We start from the raw sequence: 10510 nt of genomic DNA, 5'->3' as shown, positions 1-10510 counted from the left end.
TGCGCAGCAGGAAAGCGGGCCTGGGCTGGCGAGGGCTAAACGGCGCGTGCGCGCGAGGTCACAACGAGGCGCGGAACGTCAGTGCGCGAGCCGCGGTCGCACCGTGGCCGCCGGTGCTCGCGAGTGCGGACTTGGAGCGCGTCGCGGGCCCGGAAGGTTGCAAACCCTTCGCCCTTTCTGTCCTTGTTCTTTTGCGAATTTCCGGGCTTCCCTGCTCTTCCAAGAATCATTCTTGAGTGGGGCCTGGGAGCCGGCGAACGGTCCACGATGAGCTGTAAGGCAAAGAGTCTGCTGGAGGCGATTAAGTTCTCAGGAAAGGCTCTCGGTTTTGACAGAAGTTTGGAAAAGGTATTAGAGGCGAAGGCGCGGTTTCTAATGAAGGGAAAGAACGCACCATGCTTGGTTCGTGGTGAGCGCTGAATAAATTGTCTCTGGCTAGATTCTGTTGGACTGCGTCCCTAAATTCACCTTAGTAATAATAATTACTACTTTAATGGAGCACAGTTATGTGCTAGGTGTGCCTACATTGATCTGTCAGCCTTTAAAACGAAAACGTAAGTGGTTTAGTCAGCAAAATGGCTTAGCCAGCAAAAATAGCAGAGGAATTGCACTTTGGGACATGCAAACTGTGGCCAACTATAGGCAAGTCCTCAACTGTTCTTTTATAGCGAGGAGAAGAGAATGTTGAGAGGAGCTGTTTTGAACAAGTTCGCTGGAGGAGAGGAGAGCTGGGGCTGTGGTCGTCTCATTGGTTGAGTTGCGGAGGTTTCTCAGCAGCTGGGTTGTTGCTGGACGAAGAGAAAATCTTCCTTTTTCCTGCTGGGGTTTATAAAGTAAGCTGGGAGGAGTGGTAAGTGGGGGAAAGTTCCCCCTTCAGGGCTTTCCAACTCCATTTTGAATGAGGTATTTTATAATAATAATTTTATAATTGTAATATATAATTGTTATTACAATATTATAAACATTTTTAAAAGAAGTGAAACTAATTTTAGTAAAATATTTTAAGTAACTCATTATATCCAAAACATTTAACATGTAATCAGTAGAAAAGAGTACTTTTTGTACTTAATCTTTGAAATCCCGTGTGAATTTTACACTTACAGCACATCTCAATTCATACTAGCCATGTTTCAAGTGCTCAATACTGACAGGTGACTAGTGGCTACCATGTTAACTGCACAGGTCAGTATCATAGTAGGTGCTCTGTATTTGTTAATTTTATCAAAAATGGATTTTGTAGTTGTCTACTTTTCGTGTGGGAAGAGTTGCTCAGGCTAAAGTACAGGTTTATGCTTAGTGATGTATAAATCCAGTCGTGAACATGGTTCCTTTTACCATAAATTTTAAGGTAACGTGATCTAGACCAGTGGTTCTCATTTGAGGGTGGTTTTGCTCCCCATGGGACATTTGACAGTGTCTGGAGACATTTTTGATCATCACAACTGGAGTGTGGTGGGAGGGGTGGGACTGGCATCTAGCGGCTATTGGCAGGGATGCTGCTGAACATCCCACACTGCACAGGTTCCCTCCCCCGTCCCCACGACAGAGAATCACCCACTCCAGACGTCAACAGTGCTGAGGTTTTGAACACTTGACTTAAACCATCCTCTTATCATTCATTTTGTCCTAGGTCAAAACTAGATAAATTGCAACTTTGTTGTTCTCTATAAGAATACATGAACCATGTCTTTGCACTGAAGTTTCAGTTGGTTGTTCAAATCTTGCGATTTCTACATGTGTTGGCATGGAACTGAATGTGGTCTTTCTCTAAATCTTTGGTTAATAATTCTTTTTTGTTTTTGTTTTTTATTTTGCGGTAGGCGGGCCTCTCACCGTTGTGGCCTCTCCCGTTGCGGAGCACAGGCTCCGGACGCGCAGGCTCAGCGGCCATGGCTCACGGGCCCAGCCGCTCCGCGGCATGTTGGGATCTTCCCGTACAGGGGCACGAGCCCGTGTCCCCTGCATCGGCAGGCGGACTCCCAACCATTGCGCCACCAGGGAAGCCCAATAATTCTTCTTTTTTAATTAATTAGTTTATTTTTTGGCTGCACTGGGTCTCTAGTTGCGGCGAGCAGGGGCTACTCTTCGTTTTGCGGTGCACGGGTTTCTCATGGCAGTGGCTTCTCTTGTTGCGGAGCACGGGCTCTAGGCGCGCGGGCTTCAGTAGTTGTGCCTCGCGGGCTCTAGAGCACAGCCTCAGTAGTTGTGGCGCACGGACTTAGTTGCTCCGTGGCATGTGGGATCTTCCCGGACCAGGGCTCGAACCCGTGTCCCCTGCTTTGGCAGGCAGATTCTTAACCACTGCGCCACTAGGGAAGTCCCAACAATTCTTTAAGTCTCTTAATATAACTAGTGTGGTTTTTGCGCCTCACTGGACCTTGACTGACAGAATTATTTTATGTCAAAGAATTGTCCCTTTGGTGATTTAAATATGACACCAGAGATTTTTCAAGGCAAGAAATGCTCACTTTTAAGTGCAGGATTTTAAAATGCAAGAATATTGTTAAAACTAAATTGGAGTAAAGATGTATATTGTCTCTCAGACACACTTGTCCTCTATACTTCATTGCTTTTGCAAAGGTGAGAAGGAATAATGTTTCTGGGTGTAAGAAGCAAGTGAGATGTACAGTACTATTGTGTCAAGTCTGCTCCATCACCCACTCCCACAAAATCAATGAATCAAGTAGAATAACACTTGAAAATTTGGCTGATAATATTCCAGTGGGGATTTTGTTTTTTGGACAGATGTTTTGACCTGGCATATAGAATCTGCTAAATGATGGTGACTTTCTGTTCCTCTAAAAATGATCTGTTGAAAAAGGCAAATTGCAAAATTAGTCATGGTACAGATGTCAAGTCAGTGCATGAGATCATACATTAGAACTTCTTTATTTAAGCCTGTTCTCTTTTTAAAACCTCTGTTTTATCAGTGTTTATAAATACCCACAAAACCTATCTTTTATAAAACACTGATTCAGAAAAACTAACATGCAAAATAAATGTCCTACATGTGGTCTGTCACTCCCATCACTCCAGCCAACTGCCAGCACCAAGCACCATACATGTGAATTATGCCATCTAAGTCAACCAGCTCCTAGCAATCTGCCAGCTGCCTGTAAAAACAAGAGTGAGTCCAGGCAAGCCCGACAGAAGAACTGGCTGGCTGAGCCCCGCCTAAATTGCCAACTGACAGAATTAAAATCTAATAAATGACTTTGTTTTAAGCCCAAAAAAGAAAGTGTCCTGTTCTTGCTATAAGATCACTTTTAAATCAGTCAACAAACTAAGTACTCTACGTTATAAAGAAATGCCAATCACAATTCCTCGCACTCTAGGAGTTTATCGTCTCAGAGGAGAAAAGTGGGTTCCAAGGAACAGTCCCATCAGATGTGCCCTGAGAAAAAAGAGTTCTATGAATAAATAATTTCAGAAAACACTGATGTTGTATACCCCCTTTTTAAAATTGTACTAAAATGCACATAACATAAAGCTCACCATCTTAACCATATTAAAGTATTCAATTCAATAGTAATTATTGCATTCACATGGTTGTAACATCACCACCATCCATCTCCAGAACTTTCCTATGATAACTTTTATCATAGGATTTACTATTCATTATTGAAAATATCTGTTGATTTTTCTGTCTTCCCTCTCCTCACTGAGAGCTCTTTGGGAGCAAGTCCATAGCAGAGTTCCATCTTGCAAAACTGGAACTCTACCCATTAAACAATAACTTCTCATTCCCTTTTTTCCCCAGCCTGGCAACCCTCATCTACAGTCTGTCTCTCTGAATTTGGCTACACTATGTATCTCCTCTGAGTGGAGCCATTATATCCCTTTTATATCTTAAAACTTTTGACTAGTTCTGTGATAAACATGTTTAACCTTATTATGTTTAAGTTACTTGCCAGTGGAACTCTTTCCCCCACAATAACACATGTGGAAGGACATATCTCAGGTGAGATCTGGAATCTCAGGTGAGATCTGGAAATACCATGTGGAATCCAACACACAAAGAAATAAGGGAGGGCAGTTCCGAAGCAAGGTAAAATTGTGTAGAGTCATCCTTGTGGAAATGAGAGGTGAAGATGTGTAGGTGAATGAGATGTCTCAAGAGGAAGAACACAGACTAGAGAGAAGCATTAAGGATTTGGGACTGAACCTTGAGGACATACAGGGTTGAGAAAGATAAGCAGCCTTTGAAGACTACAGAAATGATTAGGAAGGTAAGAATTGACCTTATACTTACTAGAAAAACTTTGAGGCTTTGGGATCTACCACAAAAGGACAGTAATATTATTTAAAATTTATCAACATGATATGCCAATAGATATTTCTGGAATACTGTTCCTCAGTGAACAGAGATTATTTCAACTTCTTTGTTGCTGTTTGACTTGTGGCTTTATCATAACTGGCTCACCATATTTACATTCCTGCAGGGCATAATTCCTTCCTGGGAATGACTCTATATTCAGGTACTACATTCCAAACTAGATCAGCTGCAAAAATTCTACCCAAGTTTGTGCTTTCCCTCTTGAGAGGAGATCTGGAGCAGTGGATAGCCCCAATCCTCAGTCTGTAGGTGGTGAGGAAGTTCCTCCTCTATTAGCCCCTCTTTCCAGGTTCAAGGCAGCAGAGAAGCTGTATTTGAGAGAAATCTTGCCAATGTGATTGATGTGACAGAGGCCTTCATAGCATCCACCTTTATAGGCCTTCTAGAATAATTTGATAAAATCTGCCATTTGCCAACCCGATGGGGCAGGTACTATTATTATCCCCATTTTACACATGAGTAAATAGAAGCTTAACTTTTCTAAGGCCTCACAACTAGTAAGGGGGATCTAAACCCAAGTTGTCCGCTCCCTGCCTGTGTGTTAACATTGTATTATAGTACCTAACCTTAGAGAAACTGTCCTGTATCCTGAGTGAAACTGGCACCAACTGTAGCCTTTGGTGGGCTTGTGAGTCTGAATGATTAGTTGACCCTCTGACTCCTGGCGGGCATTGCAGAATAAGAGCCAGCAAAGGGGATGTGGAGTGGCTAGTGGAGGAGGAAAAGAATCTGGAGGTGTGAACGTGGGAGTTCAGGAAAGGCCAGAAAACAGTTTAGATGTTGCAGAATGCTGAGAGGTCAAGTAAGGGACAGGCTGAAAAGCATCCACTGAATTTAGTAATTAAGTCATCCTTGATCTTGGCAACAGAAACAATTCCAACTGGGCAGTTTTAAGCAAATCCCTGCACCTTAAAATTGCTTAAAATAAAAATTTTAAGCAAATTTTAAAAATTTAAGCAAATGTGAAACTATCCAAACCAACTTTCAGTTTGATTGTTGTGTCTGAGTCACAACTTTGATAAGGATGAGAATTAAAATGTTTTAATCGCCTATGATATGCCAGGCCCCATTCTAACTTAATTTGAATTTTATCTTAATCTTTATAAAACTCTAGGAGGGTAGTGCTATCATCTCCACTTTACAGCTAAGGAAACGTCAGTTAAGGATCTTGCCTAAGGGGCTTCCCTGGTGGTGCAGTGGTTAAGTATCTGTCCGCTAATGCCTGGGACGTGGTCCAGGGAGATCCCACATGCCACGGAGCGACTAAGCCTGTGCGCCACAACTGCTGAGCCTGCGCTCTAGAGCCTGCGAGCCACAACTACTGAGCCCACACGTCTACAGCCCGTGCTCTGCAACAAGAGAAGCCACTGCTATGAGAAGCCCGCACACCTCAACGGAAGAGTAGCTCACGCTCCCTGCAACTAGAGAAAGCCCGCACAGCAACAAAGACCCAATGCAGCCAAAAATAATTTAAAAAAAAAAAAAAGGATCTTGCCTAAGTCTGGCTCCAGAGCTAGTACTCTTAACTATTGGTCTAGTCACCTGTGTAATTAAGCTACTAAAACATACATTTATTATAAAACTGAAATGTTGGGCTGATACAGCAGCATGGCTGAACAACAATTCTTGAATAGCTTATGCCTTTTTATGGCCCCTTAACATAATTTCCAACTATTTTTCTTGCCGTTGCCACCCTATCACACTACCACCTTCTATTTTACTCTTTACCTCTTTTCCTGCTTATATGCAGGTGCATTTTTACATCATCCTCAGACACACTTCCTCTGGTATCTGCACTGTGTCACATGTGAAATCAGCTGTGTCCATCATCAGGGCAAATTGCTTTGAAAACAGCCTCCTTTACAAATACACAAAATTCTCATCCACCAGTATTACCTGTTCTCTGTGCTTTTGTGCATACATGTGGTCTTTCGCATTCCATATCCTTGGTTGACTCACGTTTGTACATATGTGCAGGTTTTCTCATGCCATGTGCCACACTCCTTGAGGCCCGTTACAGACACCCTTACAGAGCCAGAGACATGTTTCTTTATCCATTAGCAGAGGCCCTGTGTGTGCTGCTCAGCAATCAGCAGCAGTCCCAATCAGGCGGTGACTCTTAAAGACCAGAAAGATTGGAAACCTCAAGGCCTAAGAATAATTCTGGGTTCTGGGCAGAGCTTCCTATTAGGGACTGTCTCCTTCATTGCTGTTAACTATTAGGGATCCCTTCTCAATGTCTTTACTGAAAAGCTAAGTGAGGAAGGGAGAAACTGTGTTCGTCACCTGAAGCATATCTCTCTGTGATGGAATTTGAGCCTGCAGGTCAGGGGTGGCAGTGGGGGATGCTGTGGTAGCATGAGTCATATAAACTCATGTGAATGCCTGAGGTGCAGGGAAGAGACAGTACACTGCAGGCCATACAGAAAAAGGGCAGATGTTTATATGAGCGCATGTCCATTTAAGACCATTTTTATGCTAAACTGAGGAGTCTGTTGTGTCAGACTGGGCTGAGCCATAAAAGTTCTTGCCAATCTATTGCAGTCATCCAACCTGCCGGATTATTGGGGCCATGACAGCTATATTTCTGATCCCATGGCATCACAAAAGGCTACACGCCCATCTTCCTCCCGATGCATGAGGTCCTAGTTGTCTGCAGCAGTCCAGGTGAGATGTGAGGGGAGGCAGTTTTGCATTAGTGGTTAAGCCAGAGACACCTGGGTCCAATGGCGATAACACTATCTACTTCAAAGATTTGTGAGGATCGAGACAGGGTCTCAATGCCTATAGAACAATGCATGTACATTTCTGAGCATGGTCTGTAACACAAAGTTAGCCATAGTTAGTAACCAAATAAACACGTGTGCTCTCTACAGCCTATATCTTGACTGAGATCTTTTTTTTTTTTTTTTTTAAATAGTGTCCTCCCCACAACCCAATTCTTTTTTTTTTGTGGTATGCGGGCCTCTCACTGTTGTGGCCTCTCCTGTTTCGGAGCACAGGCTCCGGACGTGCAGGCCCAGTGGCCACGGCTCATGGGCCCAGCTGCTCCGCGGCATGTGGGATCTTCCCAGACCGGGGCACGAACCCGTGTCCCCTGCATCGGCAGGTGGATTTTCAACCACTGCACCACCAGGGAAGCCCCCCCAGCCCCATTCTTCATCAGACAGGTAGCTCTCCATTGGTTTCTTCCACCGCAAGACTGTTTCTTAGTTCTGGGAGGTTGGGTAGGACATCCCTTCATTGGGATGGACATCCCAATGTTGGACATCCCTTCTTCCATTGGTTTACTTATTTTTACTGAGGGAGACAAGAATTGGCAACGCAGGGAATTCCCTGGCTGTCCAGTGGTTAGGACTCCACACTTTCACTGCTGAGGGCCCCAGGTTCGGTCCCTGGTCAGGGATCTAGGATCCCACAAGCCATGCAGCCCAGCCAAAAAACCAAAAAGAATTGGCAACACATAAAAGCATTTCTCTGCCATATCTGGCTGACCAGTACAAAAGTATCTCTATTCCAACGTACCTTTTCAACCAGTTTTGTATCTTAGTATGTCCTTTGTCCTTTCAAGTTGTGGAAAAAGATAAATATTAAAATCAGTATTTTGGCGGACTTCCCTGGTGGTCCAGTGGTTAAGAATCCGCCTTCCAACGCAGGGGACATGGGTTTGATCCCTGGTCAAGGAACTAAGATCGCACATGCTGTGGGGCAACTAAGCCCATGTGCTGCAACTACTGAGCCCGCACACTGCAACGAAGATCCTGCATGCTGCAATTAAGATCTGATGCAGCCAAAAAAAAAAAAAAAAAAAAAACCAAAATCAGTAGTCTGCAGTAGAAAATCCAATTGACATTTGTTTTACCTTTTGTCATCCCAGCCAAAGTTAGATAATAAAATGGAACTTTAAGAACTGAGCTCTACTAAACACACCATACCTTAAAATTACACTAAACTACCTTTGGTGACTATGATGCTTTCCTATTCGATTCTATTTCTTGAACTGCCTGGCTTTTTCCTGTCTTCACCTGCCTAACCCCTGCCCGTCCTTCAATCCACAAATAATTCCCCAGGATGCCTTTCCTAATGTCTCTTCCCTGAAAACATACTTTGATAAGTAAGATCCTTACTTCCAGCAACCTGTATTTATCCTATCTGCAGTAATTCGCTCTACTGCAGTGTGCATGTGTGTCTGTTCCTTTAGACTGGGAACCCCTTAAAAGCAGGGATTTGATCTCGTTCATCTTTAGACTGCAGTGCTTGACAGACTCAGGTAAATGCCCCCAATAAGGTGAGTTTACACCTTGGGCTTGCTTGGTGTGTATTATTAGTTTATGAGGACATCTTGTGGCTAGGTCATTTATTGTATAAATAGACTTGATCCCGTTCTAACGTTTACTTTTCCATTGATTTACCCATTAAGCAAAACATATTATTTAGGATGGTTCATATTTTATAGTTCTGTTTCTGTTTTACATCAGGGCCTTCTAGGGGATAAACAACAACAAACAACTAAAGTCATAGTTTGTGAAATGCTGAAATGTCTTCCTGGTGGGAGCATAAAGGCCGCTGAATACCTAGAGATTCTATAGTTAGCAACTAGGGAGACTTGGAGGTGGACAGACCTAGATCTGAATCTCAGTTCTGTCACATCCTGGGTGACCTTGAGAGTAAACCACTGAATTTAAGTTACACAAACTGGAAATAATCCCTTCCTTGTTATATAGTATATGGAAAGACTTTGGCACAGTGCCTGACATGAAAGTGCTCAATAAATGGTAGTTATCTAGAATTAAACCATTTAATGCTTGAGACATCCTTTCCTGTATCTAAAAACAGACACATCAAATATTCATCCATATTCTGCCTGAACACTTCTGGTGACGGTGAGAATTACATTGCCGGATGCAGCACATTCCATTCACAGTTTAGTTCCAGCTTCTAAATATTATCTATGATGTTTTTTCCTAGTAATTTAGATAGGATATAAGAAACATATTTCTATTATTTTTCTTTAAGTTTCCTTTCTAAAGATGTTTGATATAACATTTTAAATTCATTGTTCCACATTTTATCTTTCATATAATTTTTTCATTATGATACCATAAATGGGGCAGGACCTTAAAAGCAGCAATTTACCTTTGCTGGATTCTATCAAACTTTTTTCATATTAAAATAAGTTTATGGTATAAGCTTATTAATTCTAGTAATGCATTAAATTACTCAATTTCTTCCAATAAATCGTTTTAAACCGTTCATTATGAAGTCATTCTAAAAAACTACTTTGTGCAAAAACTAGAGAACATCCAAATTAAAACTATAATGGGTTAACAAATCACAAGGACCAGCTGGCTTTGTTGGTGCAAAATTTCTAAGGAGACATTAAGAGATGCCAGGTTGTTGTACACAGGCTGAAAAGCTCAGACGGAATGTTTGATTTCTGCAGAGGAGTGGAGATTAAGAAAAACTACTCCTGCTTTTCCCTAAGTATTCCTTTTTATTTCAAAACAGTTTACATCAGAGTTAATTTCTATCAGAGAGAGATTGGTAACTTGATTTTCAATTTCTGAATCAACTTTTTGGGGGTGACTTGGTTTAATCCAATGATAGTTCTTGTTAGGCTGTTTGGGCTTTTCTAATACCACCAAATATTCAAAATTTTTTTTTTTTACACTTAGGTGACTCTTGTTTCTGCTGTCCCTGGGAAAGTGATTTGTGAAGTGAAAGTAGAAGAGCAGCATACCAATAAAATGGGCACCCTCCATGGTGGCATGACAGCCACTTTAGTGGATGTCGTATCAACATATGCTCTGATGTGCACAGAAAGGGGAGCACCCGGAGTCAGTGTCGACATGAACATAACGTATGTATCCAAACTGTACCCCAAATAACTTTTTCCAACGTGGTAACTCATTTCAAACAACCGAGACTAAACACATTCGTAACATAAATAAAGCATGAGGTGCCCTTAGCTGGTCATCCTTAAATGCAGCTATAGATTTGCCTTAAAATATTCCATGGTTTTAGAATCTAGAACTAGAGGAATTAATTTCCAAGTACAACATATATCAGTAATAATAAGTAATCAGTAATATAACCAGTAATAAATGGGGAATGATCTAAACACTCAAAAAGGCAAACATTCAGCTTCTAATATGCATACTGTTGGGAAAAAAA

At 42.1% G+C, this 10510-nt stretch overlaps 1 protein-coding gene across 1 annotated transcript in view; it reads left to right on the top strand.

Moving 5' to 3' along the window:
• The first annotated feature begins 45 nt into the window (after positions 1–45).
• The window catches only part of ACOT13 (acyl-CoA thioesterase 13), a 14974-nt gene continuing 4509 nt past the window's right edge, over positions 46–10510 (top strand). The window contains exons 1-2 of the mRNA XM_030881274.3: positions 46–348; positions 10012–10196. Coding sequence (XP_030737134.1) covers positions 268–348; positions 10012–10196 — 266 coding nt within the window. The 5' untranslated portion in view covers positions 46–267. The remainder of the gene's footprint in view (positions 349–10011; positions 10197–10510) is intronic.

The sequence above is a fragment of the Globicephala melas genome, chromosome 11 (assembly GCF_963455315.2).
Source record: "Globicephala melas chromosome 11, mGloMel1.2, whole genome shotgun sequence".
Lineage (NCBI taxonomy): Eukaryota > Metazoa > Chordata > Mammalia > Artiodactyla > Delphinidae > Globicephala > Globicephala melas.
Note: the sequence above shows the minus strand (reverse complement) of the source record. Positions and strands in the feature narration are given on the sequence as shown.